This window comes from Erpetoichthys calabaricus, chromosome 1 (genome assembly GCF_900747795.2).
Source record: "Erpetoichthys calabaricus chromosome 1, fErpCal1.3, whole genome shotgun sequence".
NCBI lineage: Eukaryota > Metazoa > Chordata > Cladistia > Polypteriformes > Polypteridae > Erpetoichthys > Erpetoichthys calabaricus.
Genome location: NC_041394.2, coordinates 329,055,048 through 329,074,638, shown reverse-complemented (window position 1 = coordinate 329,074,638; position 19,591 = coordinate 329,055,048). Strand labels below are relative to the sequence as shown.

General features: G+C 40.7%; 2 protein-coding genes across 2 annotated transcripts in view; both read left to right on the top strand.

The window, feature by feature from the left end:
- Positions 1 to 19,591, top strand: part of LOC114665934 (NACHT, LRR and PYD domains-containing protein 3-like) — a 578,897-nt gene that overhangs the window by 57,822 nt on the left and 501,484 nt on the right. The gene's annotated exons all lie outside the window — the stretch shown is intronic.
- Positions 1 to 19,591, top strand: part of LOC127529235 (NACHT, LRR and PYD domains-containing protein 12-like) — a 36,259-nt gene that overhangs the window by 11,685 nt on the left and 4,983 nt on the right. The window contains exons 6-8 of the mRNA XM_051932270.1: positions 1,809 to 1,982; positions 6,043 to 6,216; positions 13,808 to 13,981. Of these exons, the coding sequence (XP_051788230.1) occupies positions 1,809 to 1,982; positions 6,043 to 6,216; positions 13,808 to 13,981 (522 nt within the window). The remainder of the gene's footprint in view (positions 1 to 1,808; positions 1,983 to 6,042; positions 6,217 to 13,807; positions 13,982 to 19,591) is intronic.

The following is a 19,591-nucleotide window of genomic DNA, read 5'->3' as shown; positions in this document are numbered from 1 at the left end:
TAACAGTTTAAATCGTGCCCCCCTAACGTTTTTTTGAAACCATAATAAAATTTATTTCTATACTTTTTGCTGCCGATACACCGCTACAAGTTTAAAATAGCGAAATTACGCCACATATGGCAACATTCATGCCCCCTTTTTTGTTAGGGGGGCACGCCCCACAATTTGAGAGCCGCTGGGTTAGTAATACAAGGCAGGATGTTATTTGCATAGAGGAATTCTTTTAATTTGAGTCTTTCCTTTTCAGTTTGCCACATACCAACACTGAATTATAATAGTGTTCATTCTTTTTGTCTAGAAAAGACAGGTGCTGGTTTAGCAAGTCTTTTCCTGCCTTTTAGACTGTAAAAATACCAGTATTGATTTTTATACTTTTTTTAGGGATATTGCTGTAATTGTTTTTGGAGTACCACATTCTCTTTTATTGACCATTTATTGTCCTCCAAGATATAATATAACCCCTTATCAATGAAAACTTTCATGACAGGTGTTCTCTGTGGTCTGTCTGGAACAGGACAAAAACACAGGGCAATAACACAGTCAAAAAGACAAAGTGAGGTTCAGAAAAGCCGGAAAAGTCAAAATTAAACTAAAATAACAAGTCAGAAAGTCAATGTACACACACAAAAATATAGTTTAGCTCCCGAAAAAACTTTCTAATAAACTGCAAATAATATTTATAAAATATGCACAATTTTATACACCAGGAGTAGCATGCCACAGCCTAAAATATATTCCAGGTAACAAGATCAATGATGTGAAACTTCCTGATGTCACATGATGGCAACGAGATTGTGTTGCTACGCAAAAACATGTCCCAAAATGGCGGCAATCAGAGTGAAACAAACTGCAGTCAAAAAATAATAATGAAACTGTAAAAGAAATACAAGACTGAAATAAAGCATTGGTAACCCCATATAACTGATGGAATGCAGAAACATACGAAAACAAGCCGTAATTACAGAGACATGAGTTCAGGACAGGACTGCCCTAAGATGGTGGATCCTTTAGCTTTGAGTCCTTCCAACAGGAAAGAGCAGGTGAAGGTGGACGGACACCAGAATTGATGTCCATGGTGTTACACTCATCAGTCTTTCAGTCTGCAGTGGAAGGAAGAGAAAAGGCATTGGGACACAGTGCCAGCACCTGGAATGGTGGGAAATTACAATCACCAGAACCCTTAAACTGTCCTCTAACAAAACATTGAACTGATTTCAAATCACAAACTAAACAATAATAATGTGTTATAGCAGTCTGAAAACTTATATTTATTCAAAACACTTAAGAAAATCATTACAGTCTGAGTCTAGTGTTTATTCTAATACTCCCAGAAATTAAAAAATTAAGGTGGAACAGCCAACGTAGTTACTGTAGAAAAAAACGCTAAGAGAACCTTCTATTATTAAAGCAGCATGGAAAGTTAAACTGTCCGTAAACTCAAAACAGTCTGTCTGAATGATGATGGAGGAAAACTAAATTAGCAGGTCATTCCAAAATTCTGAAGGCTCATATAACTAAATACAACACAGAAGATTGACTTGAGAGATAATACTATTTTGTATAAATTCTAAATTTTGATATGCAGCATCCAAGAGTATTATTTTCAACTAGCAATCATCCATTAAACTCTAATCCACCAATGAAACTTTAGGACATAAATGAATGCCTTTTTTAGCATTTTTATTTCTTTTACTTCAATCTTGATTAGTTAGTGAAGAGCAACACTGCTTGCCACTGGTTCAGCCGACATCTTAGGCACAGACAATTGTGTTTATCTCATGATGTCTTCATTTCATTTATCCTCACAGGCTGTGGTCATCTGGTCTCACCTCTCGATGTTGTGATACTCTGGCCTTGGCTCTCTCTGTTGAACACTCACGTCTGAATGAGCTGAGACTTGGCAAAAATAATCTCGATAACATGGGAGTTTTTCTACTCTGTGAAGGCCTGAAGAGTTCACACTGTAAATTACAAACACTGAGGTGAGTAAACACTGCGCTCTGAGTGTGTTTACATGCACATACAAAACCTGGATAAGGTGAATAACTGGTTAAGGCAGAAACCTGGCTTCTTAAAAGCTTCCATTTACATGTGCAAGTTATCTTCTGGAGTTCTGTTTTGGCAAAACATTCTGTTGTCATTAAACTGCACAAAAAACAGTTAAACATCATCATTAGCTGCCCTGATTTTGAAAACAAGAATAAGGCCTGTGATAATTGTCTTGTGTTTTATCAATACTTTTTGTCCTTCATCAGCTGTGAAGTAAATAACGTCTATCCTCAGTTTCCATCTTTGACCCTTCCATCACCTGATTACACTGTTTCAACATATCTATAACAAATAGCTGGGTTAAAACTTAATTGACGCTTTATTAATATTGTAACAGCTGCATCAGACAAAGATGAGTCACCCATAGTATAAACTGGCATTCCATCACCAGCAGCAGGGGTCCCTATTAAAAAAGCAAGCTTGCAAAGGTTGCAAAAAGAATTCCATCTAGTGCAGCACAAGCAAAACGTTCTTTTAGGATTACGAGCCATGTAAAGAGCACTCAGCACAGGTGTGCTACATTGGTGTCAGAAGTGGGATAGAAAAAAACATACCATCCAATTTTAGCAATTTCCAAGCACCACAGAGAATGCAAAGGACCTGCTTGGCTTTTTTGAGGAGTTAGTGACAAGTCTCAAGGTTGAGATTGAGGATCTGGGAGGCTGTTTTCAGCATTAGTACAGGAAGGAAGTCAACTAAGAGTCTACTACCTCTGCAGCTCCATCTATGCTTCTCAATCTATTACGCTCCATTAGCCTGGTTGTCAGCAGCTGTCAGAGCTTCTGGCACATGAAGTGAGAAAAAGTGCCACTAACCTCAGATGAGCCATGTGAAACAAGGCCAGTGGTAAAAAAAAGTAATTTGCAGGCAAAGGATGATGCAGATCACAGAGGTGATACAGAGCAGCGATGGAGTGACAGTCTCAAAGCTATGCAGTGTTACTTCAATGAAGGAATACAGCCAAGAGACTGCTACATCTGCAGCTCCACACAAAGATGTTTGCTTGCTCACTTGTAATCAACAGATCACCACAGAGAAATGCAGTGTTTAACACCTTTGCTGAACATCCATGCTGCACCACCTGACAGCTAAGCAGTCAAGCCCCGTGTTGATGTGCTTTTGTCACCAGCCACATGACCACTGCAGAAACTAAGACCGCCCTGCCATTTTGAAGAGCTGTGTGCCATATTAAGAAGGTGGAAGGGAAGACAGTGATTCTGAAGGGAGAGCTATGTAATGGCCATGACAAGCTGCATCAGTCAGGGATGAGTAATCAAAAGTACAGTATGAGCTGGCATTCCATCACCATTGGCAAAAATGAAAACGGCAAATCTGCAGAAGTGATGAAGAGAATTCTAGTAGTGTAGCAAAGGTGAGTAGGCCTTTTAAGGGTAATGCACCATCAAAAGAGCCATGTAAAGAGCAAAAGGATCCACTGTGGCCCTTAGTGCCTGAGCTACAATATGTTTCTTTTACTGGACTGCACACAAACCTCAGGTTCTTTAATCAGCATCATTATGTTATGCCAAGCTGAAATGTGGCTGAGAGAGAAGTAAAGGAACAGGAAATGGATGGACCAACTATGTTCTCACTAACCACCAAGAATCTGAACCAAAGGTCAAAAATAAACTGAACATCAAAGCCAGAATGCAATTACACATCAAAGTTTTAGAAGTTAGCAGATGTTCACAAAACAAAGAGTTACTAAAGAAAAACACGGAAATTCTTTTTTTTCATCAGGTTATCCACAAACTTGGATTAAACATGGCTCCCTGTCCTGAATTTTAAACCCTGTTCCATTAGTGACATTAAAGGTGATGGCCTACACCACCACAACACCAACAACTGGCAATAGCATCCTGGTAATGGGATTCAAAGAATGGTGGAGTGCACAACTAAAACAAAACAACATCTGGAATTTTCCAACAAAGATGTTAACTAAAATAAACTTCTTGAAAACAATAACCATAAAGGAATCAACCAACAAAATGTTCCTCTCCAAAGGAGTGAAAAATCAGAAAAGAGATCTCCGGAATATCTTTTCGGTGTCTTCTAGACAACAATGAGGTCAGAAGGAAATAAAATAGAAACTTTTTTGTCTCATACTTCTCAGATTTTTCTCATGAGAAAAATTACACTGGTAGTCTGAGATGTGTCTCCGCTTGAATCTCAGCAAAGATCTCAACAGAGTCATATGGTTGGCTCTGATCTTTCAAGTAGTGTCTTAACATTGTTTTGCAATTTGAAAGTATTTGCATTATATGCTTAGTAATATATGGTGAAATGTATGGACAGTTGTTTGTGTTAATAAAAATGCTTTACTATGATCACAAAGTGGTAGCCCTTGCTTCTGAATACTATTAGCTGCTCTAATATTAATGGCTGTGCTTCAATTTGTTCATACTCATTCTAGAAAAAAAAGAAGGCAGTGTGGTGTAGTGGTTAAGAGTTTGGACTTCACATCCTGAGGTTGTGTGTTCAAATCCCACTTCTGACACCACTGTGTGACCATGAGAAAGTCACTGCAGCTGTCCATGTTCCACCTGGAAGGATAGAAGAAATGGGACAGATCGTATCTCAAATGTTCAGTCAGTCATCCCAAATGACCCTGACTCCTTCATGCGAAGAATCTACTCCCAAGTTGCCATGAGAAATATGAGTTACAGTCCACTGATATTAAAGGTACACATAGTAAACAAGGATACCAAAGACAAAAATTTGAACTCTGCACTCATCTCATTCAGAAATCTGCTTACTTTCTCAGTTCATAACTTGCCTCAGTGACATTAAAACCTGGATGGAGAAGAACTCTAAAATTAACTCCAATAAAACTAAACTCCTGCAAATTGGCACTAAAGAGCAAGTTAAGAAAATGAGCTCCTTCTCAGTACCTCTTGACAGTGATCTCATCAGACCCTTTTCTGAAGCAAGGGATCTTGGTGTCATTTTTGATTCCTCCCTTTCTTATTCTGCCCACATAAACCACATTAAGAAACTTTCCTGCTTTCACCTCCATAACATATCCTGTGTTCGCTTATTCCTCTCCTTTTCCAATGCTAAGAAACTTGTCTATTCTTTTATCACATCCCACATTGATTAGTGTAACTCCCTACTGGCACGTGCCCCTTCTAATCTTATATCACAGCTCCTGCTAATTCAAAACACTGCTGGAAGAGTCCTAACATGGACCAGCAACATCAAATACATAACACTCATCCTGCTTCGCCTCCACTGGCTCCCTGTGTCTTACAGGAATGTAAAATTCTATTATTAACCAACAAAGCTCTAAATGGCCTCACACCGGACTACATCAGTGACTTTCTCCATCACTCTGCTCCTGTTTGCCCACTAAGGTCCTCTAATTCTGGCAATCTTGTTGTGCCCCACACTAACCTACACTCAGTCTTCAGCTGTACAGCACCCAGAATTTGGAATGACCTCCCAAAATCAATTAGATCAGCTGACTCCATTCACTGTTTTAAAAAACAACTTAAAACTCTTCTGTTCAGGAAGGATTTTAACTTAACCTGACATTCTGCCTCCTCTTTCAGTCTTCCTCTCTGTCCAGATGCTGAGGGTAATTTGTGTAAGTGTGTGTTATATCACAACTGATGTTATCTGCTAGGCTTTCTTTTAGTATTGAATGTAATGTTTTACTCTGATTTATTGTCTTTTGTTATATTTAATGCTTTGTATATCCTGTATCTATCTGTTTGAAATGTTCTATGCAGGAAACACTTGTAACCAATGTTATATAATCCTGCTGTTTCTTTATGAGACTCTGTGAAGCACCTTGATCATGAGAAAGGTGTTATATAAATAAAATATATTATTATTATTATCATTACTTTAGTTTTCAATCTGAATATTTATGAAAAGCAGTTTAACTTTACCTTGGGTAAAGCCCTTTACAATGAAGTTTTATTGTGGAGGTGTCTTTATGCCACCCTGTAACTTCTTGTGTCTATTTTGCCTTTCTTTTCATGCCTAAAGGTTGGTTTCATGTGGTCTCACCTCCGGATGCTGTGCAGCTCTCTCCTCGGGTTTATCTGTCGAACATTCATCCCTAACTGAATTGGAGGTCGGAGACAACAAACTGGAAGATTTAGGAGTAAGTTTGCTGTGTCAGGGGCTGAAGAATCCAAACTGTAAATTAAAGAAATTATGGTGAGGAAACACTGTGAGGGTGTGTTTGTCTGTAGGAGTGGGTGTGACGACTTGATTAATATGACTATTAAAGAAGCACAGAACACAATACTGTATAAATGACATGATATGAGTATAGGTCCAAATTCAGCATGGTATAAAATATCTAAGTAGGGCACACCCAAAGGAAATTCTTTTCTTAAGTGCAATATATAGTAACAGTAGTGTACTGACTGCACAGGGTGGCAGCAGTTTAAAGTAAGATGAAATCAAAAGATAGGTCTTAATAGTAATAACAAGTCCAAGGTCATATTCATTAGGGTATACCACAATGCGCACTTATGAAATCAGGACATAGCTGATGTGGCCAATTGCCAGGGCTTTTACCCAACAGGGACACATTCAGAGTGGAAGGACTAGGAGAGAGAACAGGCACAGGGTGTTATCTCCCCCAGAGCACTAAATGGCAGCTCCATGGGGCACAGGGCCTCATAGGAGTTGGAGTTTGGCACAGCCCTGTTGGGTTTCGTGGATGCCACCCTGGGGGGTGCTGAAGGGGCTTCAGAGTCCTACCTCATTGGGTTTTCACCTCACTCAGAAGTACTTCATGACCACTCTAACGGGCCACCAGAAGTACTCCTAGGTGCAACATAAAAGAAAAGCACTGGCTCCAGTAACTAGAGTCGGGAGGGAGAAGATGAAGCTTGCTGGAGGAGGAGTGGAGGCAAAAGCAGAGAGAAGAAGAGAGAGAAAGACAGAGAAGGAAAATAATTGCTGTGTGCTTTATTGTTGCTGGTGCTTTGCTGTACTGTGCTTTGGTGCTGGTGGGAAATGAGAGAGAAAGTGTTTCCCACAACAGAATAAAGCCCATGTGTGTTGATGAACTTCTGTCTGTCTGTCTGTGTCAGGTTTGGGGAATTAAGTTCCTCTTATAACCCTCAATCAAGGCTGAATCATGTTAACTCGAGCATAGCTCAGGCAAGTCATGATTGTGTGTGCAGTTGTGCTATCTAAGCAACCCTGATCACCGATCATTGGGAACATCTATCTTAATGACTACATACAAATAACAGACAGGGAAGTGATGTGTAAGTCACATGGGGATGATATTGAGGGATTCAGTCACTGCATCACCGACTATATTAACTTTTCTGTTGACACTGTGGTACCATCAAAGACATTATGTTGCTTTCCAAGCAACAAGCTCTGGATTACTAAGGAGTTAAAAGTTCCTCTGAATGAGATAGGGCATTCAAATCCAGTGAAAAAAAGCTAAAGATGAGTGAAGGAGAGGAAGCTTGCAAAGCTAAAATGGAAAACAAACTCACTCAGAATAACATGAAGGATGTCTGTGATGGACCGGACACAACTACAAGACTCAAGCAATGCAGGGCTCAGGTGCTAGAAGGGAATGTGAACAATGCTAATGCCCTAAACCAATTTTAACAGAACTTCCCTGCCTCTTCCACCTTCATCCAATGAATGACCAGTCTCCCCCCACCATCCCTACAACATCAACAACTCCAAACCATGGAATGGCCAGTGACAAGTCCACCTCTGACCATCAGAGTTGTTCATCAGTGCCCATCAGTGGTTCTATTTTACTGACAGATCCTCATTCACAAAACTTTTTGTATTTTTAATATCACAATAGTGAGAAGAGAACAATATGGAGTATTTTAGGAATTATAAAGAGGTTGAAAGCAATTGATTAATCTGATGTGCAATTGAATATTTAATATTTAAATATAGCAAATCTAAGACTGGCAATCACTTTCTGTTCCCTCCGATATTTGTAGGGATGAAATATCATGGAGGGTGGGTGCGTCCACAGTGCCACTCGCAGTATGGCGGCGACGTTGACGTACGATTCTGTGGGTCATGAGGCGTGTTTAAGAAGCGCGTTGTAGGCGCCTTCGTGTATTGTTTTTATCCATGCAGTCTCGCTTTTGGCAGTGGTGGTAGTGTGAACGACTTGCCTGTTGCCTCTGGCATCTGTGCATATATACTGTACAACCCGGCATGCACGCTGCACTCATAATAACCGCTTTTCCAGCAGGGTGATCTACTACGTCCACATCACGATTTATGTACTCCATCAGCGACTTGTAGTTATCGGCCCTCAGTGCAGGTTGGTTGTTTTAAATCCATTGGAGATCGTGTGATTGTGCTCGAACGTAAACATCAGCTATGTATTGTTGAGTTAGCTTTCCTGCATTGATTAATGGATTAAACTCGTCTCTCACTGAGAGTCTGTAGGACAAATATTCTTTCATTGATACCCGTGATCTTTTCTGTGCTTGATTTGTTTTATATCTGCACATTCCAGCACTCCATCCTTCCTGGCCAGTTGGAAACAAAATGGGGTATGTGAAAGTATCAAGTTTAGGTTGGTTGGTTCCATGAGGACGTAAATGCATGACAATATCGCGGTGAAACGGAGGCTCACCATCTTTACTTTGAGACACAATTGCCACTTCATTAACGATGGGAACATTGTATCGTCTCAGATCCTGTTCTTTGTCCTTTATTAGCACTACGGCAATTTTAGTTGGTGCCACACTGTCCGTACCTGCTTTTGTATTGGCTTTTTTTTCAACCTCATGTAGCATTTTTATAGAGTTAGCTAATGGGTGATTGTTTATGACTTCAGCTACGTTTCTCATTATTAGCTCTGTGCATTGCTTGTTTTTAGGAAGGTTCATTCATTGATAAACTGCGTCATCTAGATCTAACACATACATTTGGGCACATTTGCGGTAGTGATTTGGCTCAGGGTGCACTGTTCCAATCCGATGCAATATTTGTCCACACACGCGAAAGCAGTATGGGCCATTCCCAGGTGGTGGCTTGATATTTACCCCGGTAGATGCAAAGGCAAATGAACTATTGTAGGATCTAATGCATTCCATAAAGCTTGTACTTATCCAAAGGAGGCAGCTTAACTTGACCTTTTTGACAACAACGTGTAGCCCTTCTGCAGTTTCTTTTTGGATCCGTGCCTCTCTTTTATGTAGTGTTTCAGAAGCGCGCTGTAGGCACCTTCGTTCATTGTTTTCATCCATACGGGCTCGATTTGTGTTTCGCTTTGGAGCTGTGACTTTTTTGCTTCTGGTGTTTGTGAGGAGCGTTATAGGAGCCTCTGTTTATTGTTTTTATCCATGCGGTCTCGTTTTTGTTTCTCTGTTACTGAATTACCGTTATGTGATTCAAACATGCCACACAGACTGCTGGCACAGTGGATTAGAGCAAGTTTAGTTTACAGATTGTGTTGTTTGGGTGCCACCTACTGACTCTGGGAAGCCGCTGTGTTTGACTCTGGGGCGCCGCGGCGCAGTGCGCATGCGCTTCGGTGCGTCCGCCATGCATAAATTAAACTGTCGTTTAGTAATATAGAATATACAGTACATACAAGTATCATCATGTCATATATAAAAAATGACCTTCTTTCTAATCATTATTTCTGCTGATGTTTTAAAAGCTCTTATAGGTCTGTGATCTGCTACTTCAGTACGGTTTCAAAGAAAGCAGCACACCATGGTCTTGACATGTGGCATTTTCTTCTTGTGCGTCACAGGAACAATAACATCTTTGTGCTACTTAGGTTTACTTACTTAGAATTAGAACTTTCCAGAATTAATTTTAATTTCATTTCACACAACTTTGTAACCTGTTTTATTATTACCATATAATTTAAACAATCCATTATTTAATTAAGAATGCAACAACATTAGATACAGAAACCAGTTTAAATAAGCCCGGCTTGATTTAAAGCAGGCTTACTCACTACGTGCACAAGTAAGCCGCGGATAAAAGTTCGGATCATTACAAGCAATAATCAAATCAATTTTAAGGAGAACGGAAAGGTGATGGCAAGTAGCTTAAGTTAAAGATTAAAAATAATACAGACATTGAGTAGCCTTGCCTGGCATCTTTGAAAATCTGTAAAGTTTGGAAGATAACTGAGTTGCTAAAAACTATAGCTTATGGCGAGGAGTGCATTGTGATCATATTAATAAACCTTCCACTGAAGCCCTCAAAAGAGGAAATTCTCATTCAGGCAATTAAAAGGGTTGTCTAAATAGAGTGAGAGTAGTCAACTAAGCCATACAGTACAAAAAGAAGGTAATGTCGTCAACAGTTAGCAAAGCATGGCCAGAAGAAAAATATTTTCTGGTTGGGATAAATACATTTCTGGAGGACCAGCTGTAGATCATGTGCCAGAAGCTGTAACACCATTTACAGTCCGTTTAAAGAAATTCAACAAAAATTCAAACAATTGGTGGAGTCCCTGTCCTGTTTTAAGAGAAGAGTGATCATGATCAGAGAGCTGACACAGAAGATGGTAGCATACACTATCTGAAGAAAACAGTTGACTATTTCCAAAACACAGGGAAAAGCTTAGGGCACCAATCATTAGGATAATAAGAAAGTTAGTGACTGGGGTAGCCTAGGTGAGAAAGGTTTTCTAAAAAAGAGGGAGAAGGGATATAGTTTTCAAAACATAATTTAAAATATACCATACTAGCTGTCCCCTGCACCTCTGCCCGCATAGTAGTGAAACAGAACAGTGAGGAGGGCCCTGCCCGACTCCCCATTCCTGACATCACATTTCCTCCTCCCCTTTGCCGTGAATAAATTGCTCCTGTCTTAGTGCGATGTGAGAAGTCACAAAATCAACCGGAATGTTCAGGCAAATTATAGAAAAAACTCAAAAACTCAATTTAATTCCGTTAAGTAGTTCTCTGCTTCGCTTGCACTGTGTGGTGGGGGTTAAGGTACTCCCCAAGGCTGGTGGATGAGTGAGGAGGGCCCCTTCTCGCTTCCCCTCGGCCTGCAGCTGCTCTCTCAGAACTGAGTAAATAAATCGGTACCGCAAGCGAACTATGATTCTTAGCACAATGAGAGAAGTCACAAAATCAACCGGAATGTTCAAGCAAATAATAGAAAGAAAACTCGATCTAAATCCATGAAGTAGTTCTCGCGTGAAAAATGGACAGGCAGACAGATTTTTATGGATTTTTATATATAGAGAGATATATTATTTTTAACTGAATTTTAGTAAGGAGTCCTGGTGTAATTACAATGACCAAGATGGAAGCAAATGTGTCACTCTTCCTCCAGTAGATTTAACTCTAATGAATCTTAAACTCATATCTTTGCAGAAGAAATTTCTGGTTTCAAATGAGTCAATAGTAACCCATACTCTGAATCTAGCACATGGGGGCAAGCACCCTATAAAAATGGTAGACATAACTCAAGCTCATGGATCTTTGCCAGATTAAATGACCCAAATCACTGGAGCGGCCAATAGGGCCTTGACCACCAGCAGAGCTAGAGTTAGCAACAATAGAATTTTCAATCATAACAGGCATTATTACACAAACATTAGTGGTCTAGAGTAAAGAAGAGTTAAACCTAAAGCAAGCAGAGGACAAACAATGGAAGGAACAATAACTGTCATAAAGTCCGAAAGAGAAGCAGCAGTTAGTGAAGAATGTGTAACTGAAGGAGAAAGAAAATGAGCAAAGACGTATAACCAAGTCTAGAAAGGGAATGTTGCTTGACAGAGGAAAAACAAGAAGCATTTAATAGATAAACTGAGTAGCTGGAAAATTAGTGCCAGATTAGATTTAAATAAGAAAGAAATATTCACAGAGAGCATACAGTGCATCCGGAAAGTATTCACAGCATATCACTTTTTCCACATTTTGTTATGTTACAGCCTTATTCCAAAATGGATTAAATTCATTTTTTTCCTCAGAATTCTATACACAACACCCCATAATGACAACGTGAAAAAAGTTTACTTGAGGTTTTTGTAAATTTATTAAAAATAAAAAAATTGAGAAAGCACATGTACATAAGTATTCACAGCCTTTGCCATGAAGCTCAAAATTGAGCTCAGGTGCATCCTGTTTCCCCTGATCATCCTTGAGATGTTTCTGCAGCTTAATTGGAGTCCACCTGTGGTAAATTCATTTGATTGGACAGGATTTGGAAAGGCACACACCTGTCTATATAAGGTCCCACAGTTGACAGTTCATGTCAGAGCACAAACCAAGCATGAAGTCAAAGGAATTGTCTGTAGACATCCGAGACAGGATTGTCTTGAGGCACAAATCTGGGGAAGGTTACAGAAAAATTTCTGCTGCTTTGAAGGTCTCAATGAGCACAGTGGCCTCCATCATCCGTAAGTGGAAGAAGTTCGAAACCACCAGGACTCTTCCTAGAGCTGGCCGGCCATCTAAACTGAGAGATCGGGGGAGAAGGGCCTTAGTCAGGGAGGTGACCAAGAACCCGATGGTCACTCTGTCAGAGCTCCAGAGGTCCTCTGTGGAGAGAGGAGAACCTTCCAGAAGGACAACCATCTCTGCAGCAATCCACCAATCAGGCCTGTATGGTAGAGTGGCCAGACGGAAGTCACTTCTCAGTAAAAGGCACATGGCAGCCTGCCTGGAGTTTGCCAAAAGGCACCTGAAGGACTCTCAGACCATGAGAAAGAAAATTCTCTGGTCTGATGAGACAAAGATTGAACTCTTTGGTGTGAATGCCAGGCGTCACATTTGGAGGAAACCAGGCACCACTCATCACCAGGCCAATACCATCCCTACAGTGAAGCATGGTGGTGGCAGCATCATGCAGTGGGGATGTTTTTCAGAGGCAGGAACTGGGAGACTAGTCAGGATAAATGGAAAGATGACTGCAGCAATGTACAGAGACATCCTGGATGAAAACCTGCTCCAGAGCGCTCTTGACCTCAGACTGGGGCGACGGTTCATCTTTCACCAGGCCAACGACCCTAAGCACACAGCCAAGATATCAAAGGAGTGGCTTCAGGACAACTCTGTGAATGTCCTTGAGTGGCCCAGCCAGAGCCCAGACTTGAATCCGATTGAACATCTCTGGAGAGATCTTAAAATGGCTGTGCACCGACGCTTCCCATCCAACCTGATGGAGCTTGAGAGGTGCTGCAAAGAGGAATGGGCGAAACTGGCCAAGGATAGGTGTGCCAAGCTTGTGGCATCATATTCAAAAAGACTTGAGGCTGTAATTGCTGCCAAAGGTGCATCGACAAAGTATTGAGCAAAGGCCGTGAATACTTATGGACATGGGATTTCTCAGGTTTTATATTTTTAATAAATTTGCAAAAACCTCAAGTAAACTTTTTTCACATTGTCATTATGGGGTGTTGTGTGTAGAATTCTGAGGAAAAAAATGAATTTAATAATTTTGGAATAAGGCTGTAACATAACAAAATGTGGAAAAAGTGATGCGCTGTGAATACTTTCCGGATGCACTGTATACCATGTGGGTTATGCTGGTGAATTTGATCTAATAAATTATTATTTTTTCATTTGATTTCATAATTTTTATTAATACCTGAGAGGAAATTGTCTTTTAACATGATATTCATAGTTCAGTGTGCAGGGTTGGCCATTGTACAGCATCCCTGGAGCAATTTTCAGGTTAAAGGCCTTCATTTGTGTTTACATGCATACCCTTTATAGCCTTTTCAGATAAAAAAAAACACATTTAGTCAAAAGAAAAACCGTGTCTGTCAGTCTATTTTCATGTCTCTACCTAATCGTGTGTTCCCTTGTCCATACAGGATACGAGCATGTGGTCTCACCTCTGGATGTTGTGAGGCTCTCTCCTTAGTTCTTTCCAGTAAACACTCAAGTTTAGTTGAGGTGGACTTGAGCAACAATAACCTGGAAGATTCAGGAGTACACCAGCTGTGTGAGGGGCTAAGGAACCCAAACTGTAAATTAGAGACGCTGTGGTGAGTAAACACTGTGTGTGTGAGCATGTCTGTGTATACAAGGGTTTTATAAATGAACTCCTAAAGCTTCTGAGGAAAGATAATTCCAAAGCTCCATTAAAGATTTGTTGTGCCGAACGGTTCACTCCATTTATTTCCTCAGTCAGTCATTGTCCAACCCGCTATAACCTAACACAGGGTCACGAGGGTCTGCTGGATTCAATCCCAGCCAACTAAGGGAGCAAGGCAGGAACAAACCCTGAGCAGGGTGCCAGACCACACTCCAAGCATAATTTAGGATTGCCAATGCACCTAACCTGCATGTCTTTGGACTGTGGGAGGAAACCAGAGCACCCGGAGGAAATCCATGCAGACACGGGAGAACATGCAAACTCCACACAGGGAGGACCTGGGAAGCGAACCCAGGTCTCCTAACTGTGAGGCAGCAGGGCTACCACTGTGCCACCGTGCCGCCCATTTATTTCCTATTTTTGGAAATAAAGTAGACAAATTCATTGCACATGTGCACTGCAGTAACCAGCCCATCAGTCTCAGAACATATACAATAGCTTTCCTCACACTGGGAGCCTGTGCCTCCTCCTCCTCCTCCTCCCAGGTCATCAGACTGCTGAGCATACTGGTGGGCAGGGATGATTTGGAAACCAGACTACTACTTTCAGCTCACTGCACAAGACAGAATGGAAATGCTGGTAATGGATGTGGGGTTTTGATCTTGCTGTTTATTGGGATGCCCTATGTGTCTTCACCATAAGGAGAGATATGATGATCACACTCTTGGCAACATTACACATTTTTGTAAGGCAAAGTAATCATATTCGTGGAATCTCTCTGTGATAGGCATGGGATGCCATATTCTCTTAGTCCTGCCATCTGTATAATAAAAGGGAGAAGATAGTTAGTGATCAAAATACAGTAGTTACTAAAAGTTTTGAAGTCACTTTTGCTCCTGAAATGTAGCGTCCCATTGAATGTCTTTTGATACACACTTCCTTACTTGGTCTGCACTACCAAAAGGAGGTTAGGGAACATGTGCTGATAGCCGAACCACCTGGATTGGGACATGAGTGCAGCGGGTGACACCTCAGCACCACCTGAACAGTGGAAGGATTTTTACAGTGGCTGGAGTGCCAATCCTGCCAACAGCCCACAAGTTTCCCCTACAAGTTGGAAGACCTCCTTGCGGGACTGGATGCAGAGCACTTACAGGTTAAGGGCCTTGCACAAGGGCCCAATAGAGAAGAGTCACTTCATGCATTTATGAGATTCGAAAAAGCACCTTCCAATTGTCAGCACAGATCCCTAGCCTCTGAGCCACCACTCCACCTTGATGACCCAACATTGTCTGAGAAATGGTTTATATTGTTCTAGTAAAAACACACTAAAACCAGAAACACCTAGACTTGCTTCTTCATTTTTGGCCGATGCAAGTTTAAGATAGCCTATAATTTGTATAGTTGCACTGGCCTATTACATAGTCCAGATAAACATAAACCAAAACCAAAATGTAATTTCTTGTGGTTAGTTTGTGTTAAGAAGAGCAGTGCATAGCTAACACACAGAGCTGATCAGCAGCTCTATTCAAGGTATGCTAGACTAAAGGTGTGAGTCTTCAGCCCTGATTTAAATGCAGAGACTGTATGGGTGTCTTTTATAGAAACAGGCTAATCATTTCCCAGCTGTGGGGCCCTGTAACTAAAGCTCGACTTCCCACTGTTATTTTATTAATCCTTGGAATCCTAAGTAAGCCAGCATCTTGAGATCTTAAGATACCCTCAAGTTTTGTAAAAAAAAATGTTCAGATAGGTAAACAGAGCCTTGGCCATTAAAGGCTTTATATGTAAGAAGGAGGATTTTGAAATCAGCTTTAAGCTTAACTGGAAGCCAATGTAAAGACTCAAGACCTGGAGTTAAGTGTTTCTTGTAAGGATTCTTGTATCAGTTGTGATACGAAGAGACAAGAGACATGGCAAGGTTTGGGGCAGCCACCCGTATAATTTGGTATCCTGGCTGTAAAAAGTAAATGTTTTAAGATTGAGTCAAGTTTACAAGACAGAGTCCAAAACAGAACTGAATTCCAGGGAAAAGGAGTGAGGCTTTATAGGAAGTCTGGGAGTTGTGATGTCGTCCTCGGGGCCAGAAGAAGGGTGTCCCAAGTCGCAGCACTGGCTCCTGGTGGGATTTCCCGGGAAAGGTCTGCAGGGAACTTAGAAAGAGGGTTAGTGCACCCTGCCACCCCCAGGGCAGATGTATTACCATTCATCTCCAAGTCCTTCAGCTGCCTCCTATTCACACGTGTGTGACACAGTATTTGAATTAACTGGAACCTCCAGATAAAACAGTTTGAACAGTTAATTCATGTATTGCAGTAGTCAATCCTACTAGAAAAAAATGAATGATTACAACCTACACATTAAAAAAGGACGCCTAAGGATCTTTTATGATGACAGAGAGTCAAGACCTTGGTTTTATGTCTCATTCAAAGAATGGCACCATTTTTACAGCACAGTGTCCCTATCACAGCACTGGGGCAATGGAATCCACACACAGACCACAAGACAAGCTTCCTCTGCTGGCCTCACCTACTCCTCTTCCAGCAGAAAACCAAGCTTTTCTAAGATGGTCTCCCATCCAAGTACTGGCCAGGCCTGAACATGCTTAGCTTCAGGTGGGCAACCTGTTCTGAAGTGCATGTGGTATGGCTGTTAATGTTTAAACTAACAGAGTTAAAAAGTGACAGAATACGTCATCCTTGCCAGTGTGCTAGAAGTGTAGAGTATGAGGTGAGAATAAATAGCATAACTCTATTATCATTTTTCCAGAGCTCAAAAACTGTTGTACTGTGGTTGCACTGTTGAGGTTGGCCCCATTGGGCTTTCTGCATATTTTCTCTGCCTGGGCTTGGATTTTTATCAACTGTTCTTGGAGATGTGTGACTTATTTGGTGTTATGTGATTTCATGTTATTTTTCATATTTCTATGTGATTTCTATTATTCTTGTTATTATGCATTGCCTTTTTAAATGTTCTGACATTTCTTGTGCTTTGTGGCTGGGACCCTAGGAGGTTGTGATGTCACCACTCCTAAGTCCTCTATCTGTCTCTTTAACCCAGAGCAGAGAAGGCTCAGTAGTAAAAGAACGTTGTGTTGTGAAGTACATATTTTACTTATGGATTGTGGATTTGGACTTTTTAAAATATGGACTGGCTATTAGGCAACTCCTTTAGGCTGTTTTTGCTGTTTTCAGAATTTCCTTCCATTGTTTTTCATTTTTGTGAATAAATTCTTTATTTATAAAGACTCTTTGTGTGGCAGAGGTTTATAGTCATCCCCTTCCTTGTTGGTCTTTTACTTTATTTTGCCAACTCTGTTTGGCACCTGCTAAGCCAAAGCCTGCAGCAAGCAGTGAGGAACAGCTGGATTTGGGGTGAGTCTCCGTATTCAAGATGGTGAGGTACTTGGTCTGCTGTCATGATCTGTTTAGGAGGCCTCACACCAATTTCACCATGAGTGTGACTCCTATTCACAACATTTAGGCATAACATACAAAATTGAGTTTTTAGCTATACCTAGTGTTTTGCTGTGAAAAAAAATGGTAAAACTACTATAACCAGCAAAATTTGCAAAATTGACAAAGGAAGAAATGTGTTTAGTTCCTGTCTGTGTGTCTTTCCAGACACCCTTGAAAGTGGGGTGACATCCAAAGCACCTCCCAGAAGCCAGTCAGTGAGAGTGAGCTGGGTATGAACATCCCCTCTTCATGGCTCTGCTACATCATTCACTTGCTGTTCTTTTTGATAGTCACAGGGGGAGATTCCTATTGTAGGCAGGGAGAATGGTTTGTATTGTACAGTGCTGTTGTTTGCAGTGTTGGGAAAAGTATTGATAGTGCGCACAATTACCTCAAACAGTCAGTTGTAACGGATAATATTCTGTGTTCATTGGAAGTTTCAGGGGTTGCAGAAGCTTGTATTTAAGAATACCAGACACTGGCAGCCAGAGGCGGCATTAGCGGTGTGCAGGGCCTAGGGCTGACCAACCCCACACGGTTACATCAAACACTATTACCAGTATGTGTGGACTGAATAAACTTGCGCGTGAATTTAATAAAAATATTGTTAACATACACCGGATTTTCTCATTACAGTATTCAGCTAAATTTTTGCAAGACAACATGCGGACTTTATCAAAATATAACGATATAATCTATTAAAAAATTGCACCACGATCTCTTCCCCTCATGGCGTTGACAGCGATATGTCTAAACTAGTAATAAGAAGTTGCTATGCTTTCCACTACCAAACACTTCCTACACTGTTTCAATTAGGCCTACTGTAGCAAACTGAACCAAAGACTCGACTAAGAAATGATGGTAGGCTCTCCGGACACGAATGAGTCATAAGCGACAAGCCATCAGTTGTTCCCAAGTCCAAACAGAAACAAACCCAGCGACTAATGGGCTATATCTATTTTAAGAAGGGATTATACTGGCGACCATTTTCGGGTGATGAAGGTGGACTATGGAATGTTTTCAAAGACGGACGTGTATGGAATTTGACCTTGAAGAAGGATTTTTAAAGGGTTCTTCTTAGAAGCATCTCAAATATATATTTACTGGAGAATATAACTTGACAAATCCGCTCAAACGGGACACATGAACCTCAAAAGCGGGGCCCCCTTAGGCGCAGGGCCACTTGCCACCCCCGTACGCTGCTCTTGCTTACCTGCATTTTTATGACTCTTTTAATTTAATATTGTTTTTGTTTTTTTTATCAGTATGCTGCTGCTGGAGTATGTGAATTTCCCCTTGGGATTAATAAAGTACTGCTGTGGACTGGCGCCCTGCCCGGGGTTTGTTTCCTGCCTTGTGCCCAGTGTTGTCTGGGATTGGCTCAAGCAGACCCCCGTGGCCCTGTAGTTAGGATATAGCGGGTTGGATAATGGATGGATGGATGGATTAATAAAGTATCTATCTATCTATCTATCTATCTATCTATCTATCTATCTATCTATCTATCTATCTATCTATCTATCTATCTATCTATCTATCTATCTATCTATCTATCTATCTATCTATCTATCCTGCTGGCAGCTCCTGTACACACAGCTGGCTTTTGTTCCCTTGATTTTTGCATGGGAGAGGTTTTTTTTTACTGCTTCCACTTTTTCTATTTTATTATTTTGTTATCATGCCTATTTTTACTAAGCTATGATTGCAAAAATGCATTGAAAACAAATTTTATCTGCTGATTCCCTCATTCCGCTAAATCTCATCCTTCTTGATTCTTTTTGATTGTCTATATAATACAACAGCTTTAAAAGTAAAAATTGTGTTGAGACTTGAGGCATCTTGAGGAAGACAAGTAAGACTAAAGGGACAATATTGGCCCTAATGTTTTTTGCAATGTGTTTCACCACTTGCTACCAGTTTCATTAATGTTTGCTTTCATGTTTTACTTTTGAAAGTCCTATCAAAGAACGACACAGCATTAGTGCCGAAACCAGTTCAAATAATCAGTCCCCTGATTGTCATCTAAATGAAAAGTGTGTGAAGGTTTCATGCCTTTCAAAATCTCTTTTATATCTAAATCTTGCTTTAGATTTTTATTTTGC